A 27,439-nucleotide genomic window follows, 5' to 3' on the forward strand; every position below is an offset into this window, starting at 1 on the left:
GGGAACAGGGGAGCAAGAGCGCAGACTGTGATCGCAAGGAAGAAAGATGTGCGCAAAAGCTTTAGGAAAGCCAGTAATTTTGTCTTAGTGTGTGCTGATGATTGGTGGTGATGATCCGCTTCATCATTTTTCTCAGTGGTGATGATTTGCTGCTCACTCTGAGTTTTGGTGAATAATTCTAGTTGAATTGTGATTCTCTTTGACTTTACAACAGTGGGAATATTGTTCATGTTTTATGCAAGAACTTTAGCAGACCTTCTCTACAATCAGTTTCAAAGTGTAATGTTCAGAGACACGATGAGCACTATTGTGTTTATATGGAAATATATCCACCCTTCCAGTTTCGTCCATTATCCAGAGTTGGGTCCTACAGCTTGTCTGGGGGAATGCCAAAGCATTCCCAGACCAGCCAAGAAATATAACCTCTCCAGCGTGTCCTGAGCCTGCCCCAGGGCCTCCGCCCAGTGGGACGCCTGGACCATCTCAACCAGAAGTCACCCAGAATGCATCCTTGTCAGATACCTGAACCACCTCAACTGGCTCCTTTTGAAGTGGAATAGTACTTTGAGCCCCTTCCGAACGGCCAAACTCCTCACCCTATCTTGAAGGGAGAGGCCCGCCACCCTCATTTCAAAGCTCATTTCTGCCACTTATATCAACAATCTTGTTCTTTCAGTCAGCGGGGACGTAGACTGACCGGTAAATCGAGAGCTTCGTTTTTATGTTCAGCTCTCTTTTCACCACGATGCACCAATACAGCGTCTGCATCACCGCAGCTGCAGCATCAATCCGTCTGTTGATCTTCTGCTCCCCTCACCCAAGAACAAGACCCTGAGATACTTAAACTCCTCCACTTGGGGCAGTAACTCGTGCCACTGACCACTACGCCACCTCCTGCAGGTGGTGGGCCTATAGGAGGGTAGACCTAGGTCCCCTCTTCAGCTGTGCCCAGCCGGGCCCCATGGACTGGGGCATGGTCTATTGCGCCGTGCCCTAGTCCAATACTTATATTTACTCGGGAATTTTTACTTATGATTAGTTCTTCCGAGTTGTGCTTCTGAGTTTATTCTTGGCTTTATGTATCAGGACATAAATAGAAATAATCTGGTCCTTTGCAGGTTTTAAAATTAGGAACGTACAACTTCAGATAAATAACAAAACATGACCTATTATACTGTGCTATTATTTATTTAACAACAATTAAACCAAGATTCAGAAACAGTGTGTGAAAATATAAGTACACCATTATTCTACCATATGAATTAAGAGGGAAAGGTGGTGCTAATCAGATTAACTTGATTAACTGATCGTCAGCAGGTTTTGGCCATTTGCTGGTTTGGAGCATTTAGTTTTGCCAATGAGGAATGATAACAGCATTGGTTCTATTATCTTGGAAGGGTTATAAAGCTGTTTCCAAACAAGTTGAAGTCCATCATTCTGCAGTAAGAAGAGTTACTCATAAGAAGATAGTCAACAAGACAGTTGCCAGTCTTACCTGAAGTGCACATCCTAGCAAACCCCAAAGTCTGACTGTGCACAACTCAGAGAGGCTGCAAAAGTCCAGAGAGCGACATCTCAGATTCTGCAGGTTTCAGTGTTAAATTTTAATGTTAAAAGTACAATTATAAAAAGACTGAACAAGTATGGCTTGTTTGGAAGGGTTGTCCTGAGACAACCTCTTTTCTTTAAAAAGAACATGGAAACACAGGCTAGGTTTGGAAAGTTACATCTGAACAAACCACAAGATTTCTAAAATAATGTCCTTGAAGATAAAAAAATTAAGATATTTGGCATCATTTGTTGAAAACTAAACACATCATATAAGCTGTCAAACATGGTAGTGGAAGGGTGATTGGGCGTGTTCTTGCAGCCACAGGACATGGGCACAATGACTGAACTCCTCTGTATACATGAAGTTTCTAGAGCCAGATGTGAGGCCACGTGTCCAACAGCCAAAGCTTTGCTGAAATTGGGTCATGCAACTGAACAGTAATCTTAAACACACCCGCAAATACACCACAACAGAATGGTAGGAAAAGAAAAGAATCAAGGTATTGCAATGGCCAGTCAAACTCCAAATGACTGATTACTGTGGTTGGAGAGCTATCCACAAACAAATGCCTGAAAGCCTCAATGAACTGAAGAAATGTTGTAGAGTGGGCCAAAATTCTTCCACAATGACCTGAGCGGCTGAACGAGTCATACAGAAAGCAGTTACTTTAAGTTATTGCTTCTGAATCTGGCTCTACAAGCTGGTGAATCATGGGCTGCACTGAGTTTTTCATATACTGCTTCTGCATTTAGGCTCAAGTTTTGTTAACGTGCTATGTTGCTCTTCATCTGAGGTTGCATTTACCTCATTTTAATATCTGATAAATACTACTTTTTATTGCCTTCATATATAAAACCTTAGAATTAATTTTTATTTGTTTATTTATTTTATCATGATTGATTTCAGCGCCAATTGTTTGTCTTTCAGAAAGATTCATTTACAAATCAGGACACTCCTAAGTTCCAAACATCAAAACAACAGCTATGGAAATTAAAGCCATTATTTCCACAGGTAGCTTACCTGCCCCATATAGTTACCCAGCTGGAATGTAGTCATTTGGATTCAGAATTAATTGAAAACAAACAAAAACTAAAAGGAAAGGAGGATAAGCAATGCACTTGTTTTACCTTTTGGTTGCTAAATGTAACAGAAAAGCTCCAGCTGTGCTGGCTGTAATTTCCTCTCCCTGTGGAGCTGCAAGCACACCCAGCTGAACAACTTCTCCGCACATAAAGAAGGAACATTACTGGCTTTAGCGAGAAGCATTTGCATTAGCAAACATTTCCAGCCAGAGGAGTCTTATCTGCCAGCAACATAAATGGTCACCAGTGAATCCAAGTATGTTGAAAATATATTTTCCCAGTGTGACCACAAAAGAAGAACTCTACTGTGTGGAAAAGATGAGGAATATTGACTTATTCAGTGATAACTCTCAGGGGATATGAGGGTACAATTGTTCCAAAACCTAAAGAAAAATCTAATACAACATGGAAAGGATTTTCCATGCCAGACGACGAGCTTTCAACTCGTCTAAATGTGCTGCTGAATGCAATGTCAGTCAGACAGAAATGTTTTTCTTTAAGGCAATCACTGTCAGCCCAATTGAAGTGCATTAGCCCTGCTCATAAATGTTAATGCAAATGAACCAGATCTGTGATGGGCTGAAAAAGTGCTGTTAGCGAAAAGTGAAAATCCTCCGTACCTGCTTCTAGATATAAAGAAACCCGTTTACCCGGTCACGTTGACTTACTTCACCGAGCTATCTTTGTTTTCACGATTTCCTGTTCATGAGTAATAGAGGTACATTTGACCATAGAAGTTAGATAGAGTGAGGGCATACACTTGTTAGGCAACATACCGCTGCTACTTGAGGTAAGATTAGAGCAGATGAAACCATAATGGCCCCCATGGGGAATATGGCTTGTCACAGCAGAGAACAGGATATAAATAACAGTGTAAAGACACAGCCTTCTTTTTGTTACAAGTTAAAGTGGATGTAGAGGTGGAAAAATACATTCACGTGTCATAAAGTGCAAATACACACTAGGAGCAGTGCGACTGCTGGTAACACTAGTGCGTAAATATTGATTAATGGCTTTTTCAAAGAGAAAAAGTACGTACGAGTAAATTTATGTGGCTCTCAGACCGCACAAGCCACAAATCAACATGATTAAAATACTTCTGCGCAGCAAACACAAAACTTTTCTCCTTCCATCCCCAAACAGCCGAGTGTAATAAATGTGAACCCATGAGGTACAAAACTGCTTGGGTCAGTGTGGCGCGTGCGTGAGTTACAGCAGTGTTTTCACATTATTGAAAAAGAAATGTATTTCAGATGATTCAATAAATTTGATCAAGCTGAGCAACGATGGTGGGTTAGAGATTTTCTCCCAGGCAGAGTCAGTGAATATGATTATTGTTGTTTAAGTTCCTGGCAAAGTCATCATGATTATACCATTACTGACTCTTGGTTTGAGCTGAATAATTTACCTCCTAATTAAGATTCAACTCAGTAATTATACACAAACACAGAAGAACCGGGGAAATTAGCTAAACCATAAGCTATAACTGCCTGGTTTATGAGGAGAAGGCATGTGATTGATAAGGTATTAGTGTTTGGTTATTATGATAAATTATGACACACGCAGAAGGTCAACATTGGAATATTGGTCTATTTGTAACCATTTGTGTAAAATACTTCTCTCTGCTCTGCCTGGTTTCTTTGTATCACTGAGCACTTTCTGTATCCACTTTCTCAAGCATCCTGGTTACTTACAGTAATCTCAAAACCAGCTTTCAGTTTCACAGATTGCTGTTTGAAGCTTTCAGGAGACAAATCCAGATGAGTATTAAAAAAACAAAACAACAAAAAAACTTGAGTGACAGTGTTTCATATTAAAGGTGACAACCATGAAGGCTGGAGTTACTGGTGAAATGAAACAGGTTAAATCAGCACTAATGGTTCTAATGGTTATTAAATACTTCATTAAGTGAGGGCGGGTGGGGGCAGGTTGTTGTTTTTCCACAGTTAAAAATAGTTGTATGAACGCATTCACTGCCATGGGCTGTTTAGTTTCCAGTTCACCTAATCTGTACCCAGCTCACAAACGCTTTTAAATTTAGTTTTAGTCGTAGTCAGAAGATCAGAAGATTATAGCAGACTAAACCTAAAGTTGATTAAGTTAACTAAAATGTAAGGTGGAAAAATTTGTTGTGGTTTTACTCGTGAGAGCTGCTCCGCATGTTTCACAAAGCATCATATCTTTATTGACATCAAATGCTAAATGTGTCCGTATGTCACAGGCACAAAGGAGATTACTTCTGACTTGATTACTCCCAAATTCGTCCCAACTCAGTTGTGATTGAATCAGGTCTCTCCAGAATATTTTTGTTTGTTGACAAAAGTGTCAGTCAGTGTCACTGTCTAGCATAGTTTTTGACCTTTAGTTTTTATTTAGTTATCGTCTTTGTTATTGCCAGACAAAAAAAAAAAGCTGGTTGATGAAAACTGACAATAATGATTAATGCTTACATGGAAACTCCAGAAAGGAGACCACTGTTACACTTCCATCAGTGAATGTAAATGCTAGTTTTTTAGCTACACTAGGTTCCAAAGTATTCAATTCAATTCAATTCAGTTGTATTTATACAGCACCAAATCACAACAACAGTCGCCTCAAGGCACTTTATATTGTAAGGTAGACCCAACAATAATACATACAGAGAAAAACCCAACAATCATATGACCCCCTATGAGCAAGCACTTTAGCGACAGTGGGAAGGAGAAAAGTGTGATTCAATGCAGAGAGGTCTATTAATACATAATGAGTGAGAAAGGTGACTGAAGAAGAAATACTTGGTGCTTCATGGGAACCCCCGGCAGCCTACGTCTATTGCAGCATAACTAAGAGAGGATTCAGGGTCACCTGATACAGCCCTAACTATATGCTTTAGCAAAAAGGAAAGTCTTAAGCCTGATCTTAAAAGTAGAGATAGTGTCTGTCTCCCGAATCCAAACTGGAAGCCTGAAAACTGAAGGCTCTAAAACATAGGTGTCAAACTCTGGCCAATGACCTATTAACTGTTGGACCAGTTCTTAAATGAAGTTTCAGCATTTGCCTTACACATAACCACTTGACTAAGGTTGATGAACTTTGGTTCAGTAGTTTTTGTGTTACTGACATGATCACATGTCAGCTTTCCCTTGATGGAGGCATAACCTAAAAACTCTAAATGAAAATGAATTATATTATTCTTGGACCTTGAGGATAACCTCATTCTCCTCAGTTCCAACGATTCTTTCAGTTTGGTGCAAACGTGTCACTTTAAATTAAAAACATATAGTAAAAGACTAACAGCTGTATGGTCGACAGAGGCTGTGGATTGTGAATGAAATTCAGTAGTTTGAAGACAAGAGAGGCGCTAACTGTTTTCAGTTACCTCAGCTAAATCAAGCAATGGCAGCAACTACCAGTGGGAATCAAATATAGCACTGAGGTGCACTGGAGCAGTGGCACCAAGCACCACCAAACTGTGAGGTGTAACTTGTAGAAGTAGACAGAGTAGTAAAACTGGGGCATATTGTTTTGAAATTGCAGGTTTTCTTTAAATGACTCTGGTGGTTGATTGCCTCTTTGCAAATCATCACTCATTAAATTAGAAAAATAATAATCAAGAAATCATAGCTTCTGTGGTGTCCGATTTGTAAGGGAGTAGGGTTAATTGAGCCTTTCACTTGAACTTTTATTTGCAGCTTTTTTGCATTTTCTTGAACCTAAAGAAAGGAAACCTTTTGGAGGCATGTTGTTTTACGCAGTGGTTTTATATAATCTGGCCCAATTAAGCTCCAGTTGAGTCTGACACCCTTACACTAGAGGGCAACTGACACAAAGTCCATTATAGCAATCAACCATCAGCAAAGGGATTGCTTTGTAGCTGATGGAGTATAAATAGGACGGAAACCTCTTAAAATAAAGCTGGTGATTGCCTTTTAATTTTTTCACAGCTTGCAAACAGCTGTGGTGACCAACCGGTCCCACAGACACTGAGCATTCAAGACCATTAACCTCTGGGTGACCACTTTCGACTGTGATTACACAGGTTGTCTGGTGGTGGACAGCCAGACAGTTTACTCGCTCTCTGCTGACTGGATCACTCTCAGGCAGACTGATCAAGGTTTACAACTGATTTCAGTCTAAATTATAAGCATAGGCAAAGAGTTGCAATCAATCTGAACAAGTCTGTGAAGACGAGCACAGTGTTTTTGCATTAGCGAACTCGAATCAACTGGTTGGCAACTGGTTGTATTCTGATTTTATTCCTGTATAAAAGCAAGGCTCTGAATGTAAGTAGTCAATGTGAACTTTGTCATCTTTATCAGACAGAAACAGATTTGTGATTTCCATTGATTTATGACAGTTAATTACTGTATTATCACAGACAGATTGCATGTAGTTGTAAAATGGACTCATTCAGTTGCAAGCTGATAGCAGACTGACTCCATCTTATTTCCATTTTATCATCATCTTGATACACCAAAGTCACTCTGAACGTGGTAACGGACAGTGCCACTCACTGCAGCCTTGTCCCTGTCTTTAAAACAGTTTATTCATTTTTTCACATGGTTGCAATAACTTTGGCACCGCAGTCTCCAATCATTATTTTTCCTAGTGCAACTGTAGCATTAAATATATCTAACCTTAAAACTACACATCAATGCAATGAGTTTTCATAAATTTAGTGTTTTATTTATTTTTTGTTAGCCCAGGTCACACCCTAACCCTGTGATGGGATAGACAAGATTAAAATAAGCTCTGACTTCCTTGAATTTCCACTCCCTGTTTCGTATCTACAGTGTGTTAGACAGCCCCAGACTCTTTCCACTAATATTTGCAGGGAAACAGCTGTGCACTATTTCCTGACCAAACTGTTTGTTCTCATCCTTGAAGCTCTTTTTTTTTTTCAATAGAACCAAACCTTGCATTTCAAAGACACTTCCGACAGAGCACAGCCATACAAGAGAGATTTATCTCTCTTGTATGGCTGTGTGAGATGGTCTTATTGCTGCTCCTTGTCGATGATGCGGTGGGTGATGGGGGGACAACGACGCAGTAGAGCACTTCTGAACAATTCAATCTACTCACTGGCCACAGAGTGCAGCAAAAGACCAACAAGAATGAGGCAAAGACGATGCAGCACAAGGCAACTGTCAGCATGCTCTGTGCTCAGTGTTTTCCACACGACAGCTCCTCTGTGTTAGTGTTTGTGATTGGTGTAACAGTTATTGTGTATATCTCTGTGAGAGTTGCCATTGCTTTCAGACGCCATAGTGGACACTTTGCACCGACAGTGGGCACATAACAGAAGAAGAAAGGAGAAAAATAAAGCTGCATGTCAAACCTTTCATAGTGGCTGAAGGTTGCCATTGTAGAAGTGTCCCTCCATTCTTTTTTGTAATTTTTAAAACCTGGTTCTTTGATTGTTGTACTAGTTTGCCCCCATAGGCATTCCTCTCAGTGATGGTTGGATTTTCACTCCTTATTGCTTTTTGGCCATTCAGAAAAGCTGTGGCTGCACAACATTTCAGTAAATCTAGACTGAGTTAGGAGTTTTTGTGCAAAGAGGAAACATAAGGCAGATGCAACTTTGTCTTAATATGCTTTTACAGGTAAGTCATTGAAATTGTTGGTGACAGTCTCTCTCCTCTTGTATCTTAGCTTGTTTCTGAGTTTTCCAGGAGAGCGCTGTCACTGCAACCATGGTAGCAGGAAGCATGGAAGTGCATTTACACCATGGGACTGATAATGTTTTCACATATTTACAGGGCATATTTAAGATTTGGTCCTGTGATCAGGTGTTTCAATAACATATAATGAGTTTAATTCAGTTGGTGATCAACAACAAAGGTTTGCAAGCCAGAACCACTGACTGGTAATAAAGCCATAACCATCTTACCAGGCAAATAATTACAATGCTGTTTTCCAGTCATGCTGGCATTTTGTAATGTAAAAACTGCTCCTTGAAAAAGCTGACCTAATCTCAAATGTTGTGTGTTGAGGTGGAACTTGCTGTCTTGCAGACAAACTTGAGCAACTACAGGAAGATGTGGGAATCTGCCAAAAACCAAATCATCAATGCAAGGTTTTTGGTGTAGCACATTCTTTGCAAATGAGCTTAGAAAGAAAAGCATCTGGACTTCTTTAAGTAGCTTGAAGACGTTTCACCTCTCGTTCAAGACGTTTCTTCAGTTCTAAGGTCAAATGGTGGAGATTTAAGATTTAATAGATTTAAGCCCTATCAGAGTGTCCCACAAGAGGGACATGGACCCCCTACCTCTTCTTAATCACACGAGCCAAGGTGTGAAAATGGGTGTAGGTCACAATCAGCCAAGGTTTCGGTGGTGAACCCACCATTCTTTGCAAATGATTTTCACCAAGTGAAAGGGCATCGACCGTCTGCAACCACTGGCACCAGGTGGTTATACCATGTCCAATGTGGCCGACAGATCACAAGTAGTGTGTGCAAGACGTGTCCTGAGGAACCTCAATAGCTGCTGCTCCTTCATGTTGGAAGGAGCTGATTGAGGTTACTCAGGCATCAGATCCCCATGGCTCTTGAAATCTTCCAAGTGGTGAGAGATTTTTCAATTAGGGCCCAAACATGCTGGAGAAATGATCATACCTGGCCAGGTAGTGCCAGGTGTTGCTGAGACAATGCCACAACCTGACTCCAGGTGTTGGAACAATTTGTTTTGATTTGTTGATTTGACATGAAGATGATTTAAAAAGACAGAATCCATCTATGAAAGGCATTCTCTTAAATTCCCCAACTTGTCTAAAATTCCTTTGTGAACAGGTAAATTGCTGTGCGGAAGAAAAGACCGGAGTTTATCTGGGTGGGAATTACACACACAGACACTCGCTGCACATGGTAAAGCCCAGTGAAGTGAACAAATGAGAATAATAAATAGATCCATTAAAATCTTGGGTGTGCCAAAGACAGGAGCAGCTCAGTACTTGAAGTGTGCCTGTTTGTTATACGGAGCCCACTCCAACTTACTGTGCGTATCAAAGGTTAGCCGTCGCTTCCTGCATTGTTTGGTTTACATGCTTGTCTTCAGCTGTGACGGGGTCAGAGTCCCCTGACTGCTGAGATGAATAATTGCATGCTTTTAATTTGATCCTCAGCGGTACATCTATGTACATCAGAGGCTTTTCAGAGTGGAGAAGGAGCAGAAGGGAGTGGAGAATGCACTCAGCCAGAAAGCCTCTGACAGAGAACAATACATATACACTGGTCAGATTCAAACGAAGGGATGGCATCATCAATTGCAAATGTGTCACAAACAGACAGATTCCCCCGTGGACACGGAAGAGCAGAAAAACAAAGGAAGTGCGAAGCATGCTGGTTGCCATGTGAAAATGAGCGTGTTCCTTAAGGATTTGGATAGTAGCACACTTATTTGTTTTGGCTTCAGACTCATTACTTTGGATGTGAAATGACAGCATGTGGTTAGAGGGTGGATTTTAGCTCAAATTTGAATGGCCGTGCTGCAATAACACATGAAGCTTCAAAATTGCCATGTGATGGTTTGCCACAGGAGCATGAGGACTAAAAGATGGATTCCCGACAGAGGGAGAGTTTTAGGCACACACACTTACAGATTTCTATTTTTATTTAATATTGAAAAAAGCTAACTTTACTGACACGACTCACATAGCTATGGGTAGTACACCAAAGGGGATCAAATGATTGCTTTTTCCAAATATGTAGCACATAAACTGTAAATGGGTATGCACTTATTTTTTCAGAGAATACAGTTATATTTAGCACAGTATTATAGTTTCTGCAAGCTGTCCAAATCTTCCTTAAAAGAGAGAACAAAGCGGTCGAAATTGGCTGATAATTCTCCCAAAAATGAATCTGATGGTATTCTTTTAATCTAACAGTTATTGTGTTATTTCATATTTCTCAATTGGACTGTGAAGCCTAACCTTTTTATCTACTGTCAACTGTTTTATGGAGATTATCTTGTGATGGGAGTCATATCCACTTTTGAAATGTATGGGATGCTGTCTCTGACTTCTTATAAGTTTGCTTCCAGACCAAAAAGTTACATGACACAATTTTATAATTTTCTTAATACCACCTTGGGACTTGCACCCAAAGCATATGTTAGTCTCTGCACTACATCCCACCCAAGAGGTAACGACACGAAGTGGGAATCTTGGCCTGTCAGTCCAAACTGGAAAAACTGATAGAGCTCAGAAAGGCTTAGTTGTTCCTGTCCACATGCTTCTATGTCCTCGAACTCCAGCTTGCCCTTGATGGTATTTTTGCTCTTGTGTCGCCTGGAAATTTATATTTTTGCTTTGATGATAAACAGCTCTTGATTGAATTGTCATGAGCTTTGATGAAAGAGGATAGATTGTAATGATTAGTGACCTCCTGACACCAAGAGGTTTAAAGTTTCAATCAAGATTCACATTTGTGGTGTTAGGAAAAATATTACAAATTGTAAGACTGTCATCCTCAGAACTAATTAAAAAAAATGATTTCAGTATCACAGAAAAGTTAAACAAAAAGCGATTATCTGAGCCAGAGAGAAAGTCTGTGTGATGTTTGTGCCTCCTATTTGTACTATGACAAACTTATAATTGTGACACTAACAATTGTTCAATTGTTGTTAGTTTTAGATGCATCTCACACACACACACACACACACACACACACACACACACACACACACACACACACACACACACACAATAATGATGAATAATTCATTCATTTTGTTCACTGCTTTCATTTGCGCTTGGCTAACACTGCACTGCAGTCATTGGATTAACTGAATCATTGAAAACCATGAAAACAATCCGGAGCAGTGTTGTCAGTGTTGTTCTCCAGTATAAAAGCAGTAAATATGCACCTATCCTGCACACTGAAAAAGAGTAAAGGTGTACTGTATGTATTAGAGTGTAGTTCCTGCATATGAAACACGCTGTCATCACATCAGTATATGACAACTAGGAAATAAGAACAGATTGTTGTTTCAGAAACCCACTGCCTCAGCCATGACTAGCAAACATGGCTGTATACTAAAAATGTTTCAAGGATTAGTCAGTTTCAAGCATCCCATCATTTCATCACCCCGACCTGTCGCAGCAGATGGCCCCGCCCCTCCCCGAGCCTGGTTCTGCTGGAGGTTTCTTCCTGTTAAAGGAGAGTTTTTCTTTCGCACTCTCTCCAAAGTGCTTGCTCAAGGGGGGATCATATGATTGTTGGGTTTTTCTCTGATGTATTATTGTAGGGTCTACCTTACAATATAAAGCAGCTTGAGGTGACTGTTGTTGTGATTTGGTGCTGTATAAATACAATTGAATTTAATTCATTCTTAGTTTTAAGATTCAGTTAAACTGATGACAAATGGACTGGTTCTTAGCACTTTTCTACTCTTTCTGAGCACTCAGGGTGGTTTATGGCACCCCCCAACTCCATTCCTTGTAACTGTGTACTTCATGCCTAAAGAGGAAGGTGATGGTTAGCTGTAAAGCCTCTTATTACTGCCTGCAGTGTGGAGTTCTGGCTGTTAGCCTGCAGATTTCTTGCTAGCTGAGTGATGTACAGTAAAAACTCCATGTCTAGTGAAATATGTATGTGGGTAAGTTTGATGTCAAGCTACAATTTTGCATTCAGTTGTATTCAGACTGGACTCTTCCATGACATGTTTCCTGTTCAGCAAGACTGAATAAACTGCTTAGTTTTCATGTTACATTCTTTTAGAAATCCTAATATTCAGCATGATTGCTGTTTACTCTCATTTAATATGTGACCTCACTTTTACTTTAGTGGGTTATTGCTTCTGCTGCTGTTTTTACTGGGTGAAAAATTGCAACTCCAGCTTTGCCTATCAGTCATTTACATGGTCCTTAATGGGCTTAGCGAGTTTGATGTCTCAAGGGCAAAAAACCCTGCTATTTGCAAAGCAGAGTTTATACTCTTAAAAATGCATGAGGCTGACTGAGCAAATGCGAAGGCAAATGCAAAGGCTTACATATTCACCCTTGTGCACATTCCGACACAAAGTCAACACCCCAGTGCTTGTAGATGGTGGCTCTAATGGGCTGCTGAAGTTGCCATATGTTTGCTGTATTTTGTCTCTGTTTTTGTATCTCCTCATATTTGAATGTAAAACCACAGAAACTGCAAAGCAAAGAATATTTCTCGGCCATTAATCACACTGAGTCATGTCAGAAAAATGTGAAGTATACTCACACACTTTATGTTTTCAGTTTGCTCCAGGGGTAACTTTGACTTAATCAAATAAAGTCATCTCTTATAATTATATTTTTAAATATTCATGAACTCTATTTCACCAGGCTTGGAAAAATAGATGATTTTACAGTAGATTATTATGAAAAGAGGTGTTTCATCTTAAAAATCCAGCATAGCCTCATTTGTCGGGGACTCTTCACGTTAACACTATCTTCACATTGTACACCTCTTAAAGCCTTTTGTTTAGCGCGGTTTGATGCGTGACTCAGTGAGGTTGCCTAAATCAGATAATCAAAGCGTGTACTTATAAGCTTCATGAATCTTTCAGCACCTTCTCTGCTGTGTTTTGTTCTGTGAGAGGACAGACACATTTTTGTTGTCAGAGCTTAAGTGGCAACCTCGGCTGTCAATAACAAACCCTGTAGATGAAATAACAAGCCTTAAAATACCTTCTTAATGACTGGCTCCATGCTGTGTCCTAACCTCACCTTCATCTAAAACACTTTTGGATTTGTTTCTCTCGCTGAAGGTTGTAACACTTGTCTTTGTGTTGTTGTTGTTTCCCCCTCCTCTGCAGGGTGAGTGCTCCCAGAGATGCTATAACATCTTTGTTCTGGAGACAGTGTGCGTCGCCTGGTTCTCCCTGGAGTTCCTGCTGCGCTTCATTCAGACTCAGAGCAAGTGTATGTTCCTGCGTACGCCTCTAAACGTCATCGATGTGGTAGCCATTCTTCCCTACTACATCACCCTCATCGTGGACTCTCTGTCGGTGGGTGGGAAACCTGCAGGCTCAGGGAACAACTACCTGGAGAAGGTGGGGTTAGTTCTCCGAGTTCTCCGAGCACTACGGATCTTTTACGTCATGAGGTTGGCCCGCCACTCCTTAGGCTTGCAGACCCTCGGCCTAACAGTGAGGAGGTGCACGCGTGAGTTTGGCCTGTTGCTGTTGTTCCTGTGCGTGGCCATGGCTCTTTTCTCACCACTCGTTTTCCTAGCTGAGAGCGAAATGGGCGCAAAGCAGGAATTCACCAGCATCCCTGGTAGCTACTGGTGGGCGGTCATCTCCATGACTACAGTCGGTTACGGGGACATGGTACCCAGAAGCATCCCTGGCCAGGTGGTGGCGCTTAGCAGCATCCTGAGCGGTATCCTCCTTATGGCCTTTCCTGTCACATCCATCTTTCACACCTTCTCCCGCTCCTATGTTGAGCTGAAGGAGGAGCAGAGCCGGGCGCTCAGGCAGAAGCCAGACTCGCAGGACAGCACCAAGTCGCAGAACAGCGAGGACTCCCAGGAGACGGACAGCTACCATGGCATTACAGAGGCCACGGCTTCAGCCATACAGAGGAGAAAGTCCATGGCTGCTCAGAGGGCGGCTGAGATCAGAGCGTCCATGAAGACTTAGCCTCTCTGTCAGCCTGTCTTTTTTCAAGCGGGAGCCACAGAGGCTGATACCCAGCACTGGGACTTCAAAAATGTCACATGTGCGGCACTGTGAACAGGGATGAGGTTTTCTCTGTTGAGCTCGGGGTTTCCGCTTTGAACGTGTGAAGCGCTTGTGCACCAGAGTGTGTCTGAATTTCACAGGTTTTACAGGAGAGCCGCAGACGAGGTCTTTTTCGTTTTTTACAAATCTGATTTTAAAATATAGGAAACAACACAATATTCACACTTAAATATCTTTAAAAAACCAAAACAAACCTAATGGACCGAACTCTCACTGACTGTGACTCAGTTTAGTCTCTGAAAAGAAAATCTGCTACTAAAACACACGTGTTCTTGTTTAGACCTCAGAATAGTAGTTTATGTTCCTCATGTAGCTGCATTGAGTGGATTGTGTGAAATAAAGGTGTTTGCTGAGATTTTAAACATGCAGTTTATTATTAAGATCTCAATTCAGTATTTAATTATGTGTTGTATGATCTCAGTGCATTCATTTCCAGTGGAACACAGCTATTTACTCTCAACATAATGATATAACACTCATTCATCCGTCAGAGGGCTTTTCAGTCTGCTGGGATGTTTTGTTGTTTTAATTGGCAACTGACAGGAAGATTGTTCCCACATTGGCATCTCCATTAAAAGGCTTTGCCTGATGCACAGGGAGATGCTTCAGTAGCACAGTCTGATCGTTCATGCGTATATGCTTATGACTGATACCAGCCTCATGTGTTGCCAAAAAGCAAACTAGAATAAACATTAGCTTAGCTTAGCATAAAGACTGGGAATGGGGTGAATACAGGCACGATCTGATGCGATGTGTTGGTGCTGTTCCTGGATCATCAAAACTATTGTTCGACATTGCAAGTGATCATTTGCACAGTCGTGATGTAACCATTTTGTTTTGTGTAAATACCACACACCAAACCTTAACCCTCACCTCATAACCATAAAGACAACCCTAATTATAACCTGATCACATCCCGAAGCCTAACCCTGACACTTAACTGCCCCCTTTTCAGGATGTTTTCTTGAGTGAACATCAGCAGATTTTTCCATGTCGTAAAACTATGACATCATAACAATGTGATTGGTCACTTCTAAACTGGACCGACATTGACTATGATGATTCTGGTACAACACCAACACTGGGATTAGGTACAGCTGAATACAGGGCTGGGTTAAGCCTGCTATGTTAGTGTGCACAGCAAGAAAAAATAATAATCCTGAGCTAGTGTTGTGGTGGTCAACAGCTGAACACAAAAGGGAACCAGCTGAAAGTTGGAATCTAGACAAATATACATTCTAATCATATATCTGAAAGATCTGGAAAAAAAACTCGAGATTTTTTATTATCCTTCAAAGATTTTTTTGGTTGTTGCTAGCTGAGTATAGTTCCCTGTGTATTTGTTTATTAAAGATACTAATGTTTAGCTCAGATTATAATAGCTGCCGTTATAGTAAAAAAGAAATAAATAAATAAAAACAAACAACTTTTGGACACAATTTCTTGTCCATATGAAGGATAGTTTTTCAATTAATTTACTCTAACACTGACACATGAAGATGTCCACCCAGGGTCTCCCAATCTATCCACAAAAGCATTCACGTGAAGAAGGTCTTGTTGACCTGTGACAAACATGGACAGGTCTACTGGCAGCAAAGTGGCTTTCAAAGCAGCAATGTGTGTGTGCGTGTGTGTGTGTGTGTGTGTAGTAGGAAGAGAACTGAAATATAAATATAAAAATGTGTGAACATAACTCACAGCGGGAGAAACACACATAGGGAGAAAAGCTGGCTGGAAAAGGGGCGACTGGGTCAGTCAATGGGCTTACCAGTATCACGAACTCATCATTACAGCACAGCAAGATCTCAGATTAACCTCCTAAGACCCGAACTCTTCCACAGCATGCATTTTTAATTTCTCTTGATATTTGGGCACATTGGGACCCGATGAATATAAAAATAAAGAATTACCGGATTTTTTTTTTACCTGATTGAGAGCCACATGTGAGGATATTCGTTTAAAATTTCGATAGAACAGTAGCAGTATAATGTCCTCGTAAGTGGATATCAGGCCCTTGTAGAGCAAAATTGAGTATTTTGGTCTAAATAACCCAAAATGTGATGTCCACATATGTGGACGCCAGGTCCTAGGAGGTTAATTATAACTGCATATTTCATTAACGCTTACATTTTCAATTCTAAATTAATTTGCTCCCTAGATGAAGGTTGTATCCTTTCAGATCTACCAATATCCCCTGCCCTTCTCTCCCCCAACACGGTTGCAGATGGCCTGCCCCTCCCTGAGCCTGGTCTGCTGAGGTTTCTTCCTTTAAAAGGGAGTTTTTCCTCCCCACTGCCAAGTGTTTGCTCATAGGGGGTGGTCAAATTTGGGGTTTCTCTGTATTATTGTAGGGTCTTTACCTTACAACATAAAGCGCCTCACAACTGTTGGTGTGATTTGGTGCTATAGAAATATAGTTGAATTCAAATGAATTAATATTGCTATTTTGAGCCTAACTCAATTTAATTTCTTTAAATGTATTAAATATTATAAATTAATCCACCAATGAACATCACACAAACATAATAAAGTAAAAATATTTTTATTTGTGCAACTGTACTATGTGCCGATCTGTGCTTTTCTATGTGAGACTTGAAGACGACATCTTTTACAAATGGCGATGCTTCTTTCCCACAAAAATGATTGGTTAGTAGGCGACATTAATCTGTTAACCGATGCATGCAAGGTGTGAAGCAGAAGTTGCCATGGCAGTGGATCCCAGTAAGAGGTTATAGCTATTAAGTTTTTAGCCACCTTTCTCACAACTGACCACCCAGAGTTGAACCTGAAATTATGTGAGGCTGAGAATACAGGCCTCTGATTATGAACCAAAGATTGGTGTTTTTTCAAGAGAAGAAGTGACAAAATGTATCACCAGTGATACCTGTATTTATAAGTACATGAAGTTTGTTAGAGAGCAAACACTCCCCAAAAGAAATTCTAGTTTTCTTCTCTTCAAAGAGGCTGACTAACTCTGACAAGTATTAAACATCCACCTTCAGGCAGTTAAACAACAGATCCCGGGAAAGCTTCATTAAAAAAAGCAGTAACAGCTATTGTAAATAATTTCTACACCCTCACATGATTTCATGTAATTCCACAAACAATGCTTCATTTTCTTCATTTTCTCCCACTCGAGTGCCTGGTACTTTGAAGTGATACCACAGCAAACCATTTTCCCAAACTGTTGTCAAGCCGGAGGCGTCCAAGCGTGCTTGAAAGTGCAAATTAGCTTCAGGTATTTGCAAAAAGGCCGTACAGGTTGCAAGGACGTGCTTGCCCTGGATTGCAGTCACTGGATTAAAAAATGTCATTAAAAAGTGTGAAAATACTACAGAGGGAACACTCTTAAAACTACTACATAATATTTTAATGGAAATAGAGTTTTGATGAGGAGCAGATGGTGTGTTTGAGTTTAAAAGGGTTTGTGCTTTGAGTCATAAATCCATAGCCTGAGGAAGTCTCTGACAAAAATGTAATAAAAATGATAATGAACACAGTCCCGTGTGAAAGGCTTAAACAATTTATTACACAAGTGCTTCCTCAAACTTGCAGAGCTGTATGTGATATACTCACGAGGTACGTGAATCAGGGCTGGTTTGATTGTGGTTTGACTTCTTGTTTTCATTTCAGGTCTGTCACTGATAATAAATTCATTCAGTTTTCATCTATTGTTGATTTAGGCCTCTGTTTGGAATTTTAGCTCCAGTCCAGCTGGATTCTGTCTCTCAAACCAGGTATGAGGGTAAGTCTTGTGGCAAAAAAGAGGGTTAGATGTCTTTGGGAAAACCAACATGGTGCTCTGTGACAGGGGTGTCAAATGTAAGGCCCGTGGGCCAGATTCAGTCTGAGAAAGACTCCAATCTGGCCCACCTGAATGCTTTGATAAATGTTAAGGAAGATACAAAGTTTTGACTTTTAACTAGATTTTCTATAGTGTAATTAGAAACTTTCAGTTTTATGATCACGGGTGTGGACAACGAGCTACCAGGACTTTGTCTGTACACGTTTATTCCTTGCAAATTGAACCCAGAGTCCAGATTTATTTCATGTACTATAGCAGCATTTCTATATCGTGTAGAAAAATGACATACTGTTATAATTGTACTTCTTTTCCTTTTATTAAGATTTTGGCGGGATTAAATGTGCAGATAAACTTCTGTTCTGCTCTGTTTGCCGTGTGATTTACAAGTCATTAGCCTGTGAATGTGCAGTCTCCCTTGGTTTCTCACTCAGATCCACCCCTCGCATGTCATCTTTGCTTTGAAAACACCACGAAAGCAACAGAAAACACTCAGCTTGACGCTTCACAATGGGACCTCGCTGACCACTGTGTGATGCCGTAGTCCAGTAACAAGCAGCTCCTGTCTGTCTTCCTTCTGATTGGCTGCCACTCACCTGGCTTTGCAAACAGAACCTGGTGATGGTGAGCGCCGCTGTTTCTAAACACGGTTGATATTGTATATATTGCAATTAGCCCAGTACCTTTTCCATGGCTCTTTGGGTAGTTCCCACTTTGATAAAAAAAACTATAAGTGGAGTGAATTTTTTCATAACTCATCGACCTGGATACTGGAGTTAGGGACGTGATCAAGTCAACAAGTCTCAAGGATCGCTCTAATCAAAGTTGCACACAATAATCACCTAATGGGTCGTCACTCATAGTGTGCTCACGGTCAATGGCGAGGTCATGTTCATCATTTTCAATGGATTTATTTGTCTTACAGTGCAGCCAGTTGGTGATTCTAGAATCTGTTGGGGCAGGGGCAAAAATTTACAAAAGGCCCCCCCAGCCAGCGCTGGAGAGGCCTCTTGTGAGGGCTGAAGGCTCTGCCTCCCATTTTACTTTTAAATACTCTAGGAACCACAAGTAAGCCTGTGGTGTGAGGTGCAAAGTCCTCTATTGGGGTGATACAGTACCATGAGCTCTTTAAGATTTTTTAATTTAGGACAATGATTTTAAAGTTGTTTCTGGATTTAACAGGTGGCCAGCAAAGAGGAGCCAATATGTGCAAAATATACTCTTTTGTTGTCCCTGTCTGTACTCACTGTAAGAGTTTGGATCAGCTGAAGGCTTTTTAGGGAGTTTTGGGACAGCCTGATAATAATAAATTACAGTAGTCCAGCAAGACGTTATAAATGCACTAGTTTTATGGCATCATTCTGAAACAGGATGTTTCTACTTTTAGAGATATTGTGTAAATTGAAGAAAACAGTCCTACATACTAGTTTGATATGCACATTAAAATGGTTCCAATATTTCTCACAGTGTTACTGGAGGCCAAGGTAATAAGATAAGATAAGATGAGACTTTATTGATCCCACGACAGGTAAATTTTTGCGTTACCTCAGCTCAGGTACAGATATCAGAAGGAAAATACAAAAAAATTAAAATAAAATACATACATATATAATATAAGTAAGATAATACACTATATACAATGGTAGCATACACAGTATGTGATTATGGATATGGTTGTGTTTATATGCAAGACATAAACTATAAAGCTTAACATAATATCCTCAGGTTTGTCTGAAATTAGAAGTAGGAAATTAGAGGTCAATCAGGGGTTTATGTCTCATAAACATTCCTGTAGTTTAACCAGTTGGTTGTAATAACCTGTGAATTGAGAGCGATTGCGGACGAGCTACTACATCACCGATTGTCTTGTTAACTGACCATCCCAGAAATTTGGGCTTCAGTTTTGGTGAGTAAAAGTCTCATGTTTTATTAGCCTGGTGCTTTCTGTGTGCTGCACTGATACCGTTCAAGAATACAGCTTGCTAACAAGCTAGCTAACATTAACTGATAAATTAGCATTCCACCTTTCATCAGTCCCAAAAAATTCGACATGACTGTGGTCAAAACACTAAAGTAGAAGCTTCAAAACTAATGGGTGATGTCACAGTGATGTCCAATCCATATTTTAGATCTATAAAAACTATAATCTATAGCTAATAGTCTAATAGAACAGAAAAGGTTGGAAACAGTGCCTTTAAAGCAGTCTGACAGTTGAGATTGCAGCTAATATGGACAACTTGTCAGTAGGCAAACTTCATTATTTGTCATTTTGTTTGAAATGAGCATCTACCACTGTAACAGTATAGGAAAACCATAATTGGCCCACTTTATATCCTATTACTGCTCTTTAGGCATTCTAATACCTGGGCCAATTGTTATCTCCAGCACTGAACAATAGCCATGCTGCTTGTGAACACCACCACTCACATTCAAAAAGCTCTTGAGTGGCTCTCTGTGAAGCAGCGCAGTCACTTTGTTTAAAATATATTCATTCCATGCAGATAAACTGAATCTTAGAGGAGTACCCTGGTAAGAAGCCACCTGTCTGTGGCGGTTTGACGCAGAGGTGCACTTGTGAAGAGGTTTGATGCGACAACGTTCACAACACAAAGCCCTAGAGGAGTTTCAAAAGTGAGTGCCTCGTATGTTTTCAGTATTTATCACAAAGGGAAGCCTCTTTCTCTCACATTCACTCAAATTCCAGAGGCACTGAAAACAAAGAATTTTATTTCCAGGCCTGTGTGTATGAGGTCCTGACCTTTGAGTTTAAATTAGATAAGTTTCAAACACATTTCTGTCAGTTATGGTCCATGTGTCATTTCAGTTTATATATACAGTACATATGTGTGTGTGCATGAATCAGGCCTAATCTATGAGAGACATATGTGGTGCAGTGAAAGGCATAAATAGGAACACATTTTGAATGTGAATCTGGATTAGAAAACATTTTTTCAAATCCATCTTTTTGATCCTTTTTTGTTTGGTGACTCTTATCTTTGTTGTGCCTCCTCTCTGTGCCTGCAGAGAGCTCCGTGTGGAAAGCCAAGCACATTACGATTTATGTTTCTATTATTGCTTCAGATGGCATATGCCCAAAGCCCAAAGAAGGACCACGGCTGGTGGGCTTACACCTCCTTTGACAACTGATGCCTGCCAGAGCGACAATGTTGATCAGAGCAACGACGGATGTCGTCACAAGTCCCAAAAACATCTCGATCAAAAGGAAAAAAAAACAATAAGTAAAGACATGGCGCAAGAGTTTGTCTGAGTCCTTTTTATTGGGGGACAATGCCACATTAAATGCTTGACAATACTGGGTGGGTTTAAACAGCCTCAGGAATTACAGGTGTGTGGCCAGTTTAAAAGGAAAATGGATAAAAAAAATAGAGACATAAATCGCTGTACTAGGGTAAAAAAAACAAAAACACATAATAAACATACATACAGAATGATATTTTTGGTATAGTAACAAACAAAAACATGAAAACATGTTCACATGACAAATGAGCAAAAAGATACAAAACACGGAGCAAACAAAGATAAATCATCACGTGCAGTGAAACAGTCACAGAAGTGGAACTCCGAGGTCAGTTTAATCTTGTTTCGCACAACAGGACCCTGTCAGGTATCTCACATTAACTCGCACAACACACTCGGGCTCAGCACTGTCGGGACAGAGAACAGGCAATCTTACACTGGCACCTGAAGAGTTAATATAAAAAAGGACAAAATAAATACGTAAGCTAAAAAGATGTAAACATAAAAAAATACCCCCACCGATCCCTCAGTACCCGATTCTCACCCAACGTGTTTATAAAAAGAAGAAGCAGAGAATAGTCGTTTCTCAGCAGAACACAAAGGTTTATTTTTGTTGCAGTTTTGTTCTTTTTGAAGACGAGGACAGGTCTGCTGTGGTACACAGATCACTGAAGGGCTGACAGTCGTGCACCTTATGGTCCGGCATTCCTCCTCAGAGAGAAATGACAAAACAACAACAGTAACACAAAGGAAAAAAAAAATCATGTGGCTGCCTCTGCGTTTAACAGGAAATGAATTTCATATGACAAAACAATGATGAGTAGAACCTGCCCTCACAGAGGACCTCACAATGATGTGGGGTCACGAGCAGGGGGGATATTAAAGGATGTTATTGGATTTGTCATAAATGATAAACTGGCCAGTCAGTGCTTTCTGCAGCCAATATGAGGAAGAGGTACGATCTTAGCTGAGCAAATTCTGAACTGTGAGTCTGTGAAGTTCATCTCTTTAAGGCATAATTCCAGTTTATTACAGCTTGGGCTTTGTGAACAACACCGCTCACAGAACATATCGACTTGGTCCTGCATAAAAACCTTTTCATAAAATGTATTTAACGTTATTATTGCTGTAAGGAGCGAAATGATGTTTGTGCACTTACACTTTACTGGTCAATCCCGAACATTTAAAAAAGAAAAAATTCTAATAACACTGAGAACTCCCATTCATGGGAGCTCTGACTTCATAGGGACTACTTGTGAAATAATTTAGAATGAATGGGGCTCTATGAAGCTCTATGTCATTGTTGGTTTATTTCAGAATGGCTTAAAATCATCCCACATAGCAGACAGGTCTGGGCCAGATCTGGTGTCAAGCCGGCACTGCTGGCTGACTTCTGGCATAGTAAGTGGTATGTCATTCAGATATGGGCCAGGCCTGGTGTAGATGGCACTATTTATGTGATGGCATGCCACATCTGGCCCGATTGTGGCTTGGTTTATGTGGCCCAGGCTCATAGAAAACAGGTCTTCCCTGGATCCGGCATCAAGCTAGCACTTCTGACTAACTGGTGTCATGGCAGAGTGAATGTGTCATGCTGTATAGAGCGCTATGAGTAATCCGGGAGAGTAGAAAAGCTCTATATCAGAATTAGTCCATTCACTGTATGAACAGAGTTTTGTCATATTTCTTTTCATGCTATCATGTTCCAGCACATGTTGTTATTACATGGCTTGACAGTGTGTCTGCAACTGGCCTGTGGCTGCACACAACTTACACATGGCCAACATACCGCAAAGAATGACGGCCCTTTGGCACAGGACCATCAGTGTGTCTGCAACTGGCCTTGTGCTGGCCCATGTGTGGGCCACCTCTGGCAAACCAAAGGGCCGTCATTCTCTGTGGTATGTGGGCCATGTATAAGCCCATTGTGTGGGCCAGATCTGGGCCATACCAATTTTGCTATGTGGGATTGATGTAGCTCAGTTTTTAGATATGTTATGGATTATGATTGTACAATTAGGAATGGCACAGCATCACGAGCCACTTTAGGGCATCCATGATTCATTTCAGGATTTCAGGATTTCAGGAAGGAAACAAGCAGCAGCAGAGCATTTCTAGCAGCAGCCTCCTGATAGTGGTCATCAACAAACTCAACAAAGTTTGTCTTTTTTATACAATCACAGTCTAGCGCAGATCGATGGATCTCAATGCCACAGCAAGATAGACGATATGGACAAAAGTAACGTTTGAATTCGGGTGTGTTCAGTGCCATTACCACAGGTGTACAAAATCAAACACCTATCCACGCCGTGTGCTTTTACACGTTTGTAAAAGAATGGATCGGTCTAAAGAGCTTGATGAATTTGAACGTGGTGCTGTAACAGGATGTGCCCGCTCCAGATTCCAGTTTGTTGAAACCATATCATACTTTATCACATAAAAAGACATGGAGAAAGCTGTATAACGCACATATTTCTTTCACTATAACACCTCACAACGATGCCGTAACAGGCTGACGTCAGCATATTGTAATAACAACATTTTAGCCCTTGCTCTTCGGAGGGAGCTGCGCTTTCTGAGTGTTCTTGTTTGTTTTTTGTCACACAAGTCTCAGTGAAATATTGGCATCAAGCTGCAAGCAAATGTAAAAATAATATAATTTGAAAAAGCTTTAGAGCGCTCAGCTTCTGGCCGTCAGTTGGCGAGACTTGCTTGCAACACAATAGAAACAGAAAATCTAGTCTATTGTGGTGAATGCAAAGCTGTCACGAGGCCTTAGAATAAAACATGATCCAATTCAGGACAGAAAAACAGCTTCTTGTTATCCTGCAGTTATAGCATGAATGTAGGATGATGTTCAAAATGAAACAGAAGCCGCAAACATCACTAAATTAAGCCCATGATGCGACTTTAAATGCGGTCGTCATCATAAAGATGAGTTCAGACTGAACGTGAAGCTAAACTAGCGCCTCGAGCTATGATTCAGCTGCTAGTCCCAGACATAGAAAATTGGCTGCATCATGCTGGCAGCTTAAATTATTCCTTTACCTTTATGAAGCGCAGTTGTAGGCTCGCAGGATAAGTTTAATGATGTTAACACATCTTTGAGCATTTATTTAGGACGTTTTGGAAATGATGAAAATATATATAAAATGTCGTCAAGGGCTTTAGTATAAAAGTCTTGGCATTTGCTTACAAAGGCTAAGTCGCTCATCTTTTTGCTAGTCTCAAGGCCACTCACATCCATGACCAAACGTGAGGAGTTTTCTTCATTTGGTGACGTTAGATTGACTTTGCTTTTCTGTATTTTTGTCGTGCAAGATTGAGTATGACAGCATATGTCGTCCAACAAGCAGGAGACTGACTGGCATTCCTCCACTGTGTTGGGAAAAAACAACAACAAATGTACATTCAGCAATGCTGTATATTAACATTTCTTTTTTTTGTTTTGATTGATTTGTAACACATTACTGGCAATGCAGCAATCCATGTTGAAAATGTGGGTGCTTTAAGGCAGAAGTTCCAAGCAACATTCATCTTGAGGACGACACGAGCTGGTCCACTTTTCCTTGAGCACTGATTTCAGTGCGTGCATCTGCAGTTTGCATACGCTGGATGTTCATTTGCTGTGTGTGCATAATATTCTCCACATGCACAGGATGACTCAAGGTGTATTCTCAGAGACGTTTGCATTCCTATTAGCATGCATTGGGCCGCTTTGATAAGTCAAGAGGACAATAAATAAAACAGCCTGACGTTGTGTGTAACAAGTGTCCTTCGGGTATCACTGGAGACATTGCCACCACCTGGTGTCTGTGTATCTTTGCCTTATTTATGAGTGCGTTGGAGTCTTCATTTATACTAGGAGGTGAGGGGGAGCAGCAGCCTGCATCATCTCAAGATGCTTTGGTGCGTGTGTGTTTATACATTTCCACAGTGCCTCGATAAGGCCTTCCTCACTGCTGCTTTGTAGTGTCCTCAGAGATTATGCCGATATTCTCAGAGGGCTTTGGCACTGGTGGTGTGAGAAACTGTGTGTGACACTGGTTTCTGCGGGTAGCGGCTGTAGTAGTAAACCTGGAAGAGGATGGTGATGTCCACGAAGACCTGCAGCAGGCCGCAAATCCAGAACTGCACCGGAGCCTGGGTGAGGAGGAAGTACCCCGTTTTAAAGGTGTCACCACTGGTCCACATCAGAACCATCTTGATGCTTGATGGAAACAAGAAGAGAAGAAGAGAAAACAATGTTAATATTGTAGCCCATTACTGTAGCTTTACCATTCTGTATCATTCTTTTGTTACCAGATTTACTGGAGTTAATTTTCTATAAATTATTTTCAATGTTATTTTTCTAACAAGCACTTCTGACAACATGACAACAGTGTTGTAGAGCTTTGTCGTGCCTTCACCAGCCTTTGTCCAGTTTTTCTTTTTAGTATAAGTTGGTTAATACATTACTTCCTATTTAAAACATGATTAATAGACTTTAAAAGTCGTGTTGCGGTAATTCTCAATAAAAGCAAAGCGATTAGTAACAGGCTAGGTGTCTAGGGGTGCTGCATCAGAAATGCTGTTAGTGACTATTCTCTTAAGAAAGGGAAACAGAAAATGCTGAGGTATGCCAAACTACACAAGAACTGCACTGAAAATCGGTGGGAGCAGGTATGTACAGAGGATATCAGGAGGGAGGTATAACAGTGCCTAAAGACATCTGTAGTGCACGGTAGAGGCTCTGTCATGGTTTGGGCTGTTTTTCTGCCAATAGTGTTGACAATCTTATCAGAATTGATGGAATTGAAATGCATAAAAGTACTACCAGAGTTTGATCCACCAATTAATATCATCTGGAAAGTATCTGATTGGCAAAGGCTTCGGTTTTTAAGCATGACAATGATCCCAAACATACTGCCAGTGCAATAAAAACATACCCGGATATAATAACTCAAAATTGAACACTATCGGTCATGGACTCTCATCCCCCAGAGCCTGGACCCCAATAGCAGTGTGGAATCATCTTGACAGAGATTGGAATAATCTACATCCGAAGGAAAACGTTCAATGTATTTCAAAAAGCCTGGAGAACTATTCCAGAAGACTACGTAAATTAATAAAACAGTTCAGTCTGTGTTGAGGAATGAAGAAGGTCATATCAAATATTGATGTTTAGGCTCATTAGAATTGTATAAACTCTTTTTGCCTTCTATGCGGTATTTCCATATATTGTTGCACATACTTCAGTAAATAGCTGCACCCATTTCCCATCATCCAAAGAAAGAATAAAGAAATGAGAGACTTTTTTTCCATAATACTGTTATTGCATCAACATGGTTGTTGCAAAAACAACAATGGCAAAAAATGTCATTAGGAAATAAAAATAGAATCCTGAAGAATATGTGCAAAATGAAACTGTTTAGTATTAATGAGTTGTAGACTGCTGTTACAGAGTAAACCAAATTACTGATGGAATAATTTGTTCTCATATTGAACACTTAGGGTCTGTCCGCACATCAACTTCCACATTAGCATTTTGACCAGACCTTTAATGCATCCTGGCTTCATTTCTATTTGGACTGAATTTTTTTTTACTCCATTTGGTCACCAAAACCACATGTTAATGACAGCAGGACACGAGGTCTGAGAGATGCAGGCAGGAAAGAAATAGGAAATATGACACAATAAGTACCAGGGGAAATTGAAGTAATGAATCTCTTCAGGTTGCATGCTTCTTATTAACTTTGCATCCTGTGGCACATTTCTAACTATAAAATTCTGTTTCCGGTTCATACAGAGCTGTTCACAGGGTGCACGTGCGACAATCCAGGCATGAATTCTGCAGTTATCGCTCTACAAGTGACTGGAGATGAGTGCCCACGTGACTTGGAAGAGCCAAAGTTCCTCTAAGCATAATCATCATCCTCTCACTGGCACTGGAAAGCACTCTGAACTCGACTAATGAGATGGAAAGGGAAGGCCAAACAAAAGTCAGCGAAAAAAGAACAAAGGCCTGGGGTCTGAAAACACACTTTCTCATACATGTTATCCTCTC

General features: G+C 40.6%; 2 protein-coding genes and 1 long non-coding RNA gene across 4 annotated transcripts in view; 2 read left to right on the top strand and 1 right to left on the bottom strand.

The window, feature by feature from the left end:
* The window catches only part of kcng2 (potassium voltage-gated channel, subfamily G, member 2), a 38,743-nt gene extending 24,048 nt beyond the window's left edge, over positions 1-14,695 (top strand). The window contains exon 3 of the mRNA XM_005942584.3: positions 13,404-14,695. Coding sequence (XP_005942646.1) covers positions 13,404-14,231 — 828 coding nt within the window. The 3' untranslated portion in view covers positions 14,232-14,695. The remainder of the gene's footprint in view (positions 1-13,403) is intronic.
* Positions 14,696-19,766: 5,071 nt separating this feature from the next.
* LOC102307602 lies at positions 19,767-21,357 on the top strand. Its single transcript, XR_317062.2, has 3 exons — positions 19,767-20,041; positions 20,637-20,766; positions 21,217-21,357. It is a non-coding gene; the product is annotated as an uncharacterized LOC102307602 (long non-coding RNA).
* A 1,904-nt stretch (positions 21,358-23,261) lies between these two features.
* Positions 23,262-27,439, bottom strand: part of slc66a2 (solute carrier family 66 member 2) — a 38,302-nt gene continuing 34,124 nt past the window's right edge. For both annotated transcript variants that reach the window (XM_014340179.2, XM_014340178.2), the window contains one exon: positions 23,262-25,603. In XM_014340179.2, the coding sequence (XP_014195665.1) occupies positions 25,393-25,603 (211 nt within the window). In that variant the 3' untranslated portion in view covers positions 23,262-25,392. The remainder of the gene's footprint in view (positions 25,604-27,439) is intronic.

This window comes from Haplochromis burtoni, unplaced genomic scaffold (genome assembly GCF_018398535.1).
Source record: "Haplochromis burtoni strain Fernald_Lab_line unplaced genomic scaffold, NCSU_Asbu1 Contig_340, whole genome shotgun sequence".
Taxonomy (NCBI): domain Eukaryota; kingdom Metazoa; phylum Chordata; class Actinopteri; order Cichliformes; family Cichlidae; genus Haplochromis; species Haplochromis burtoni.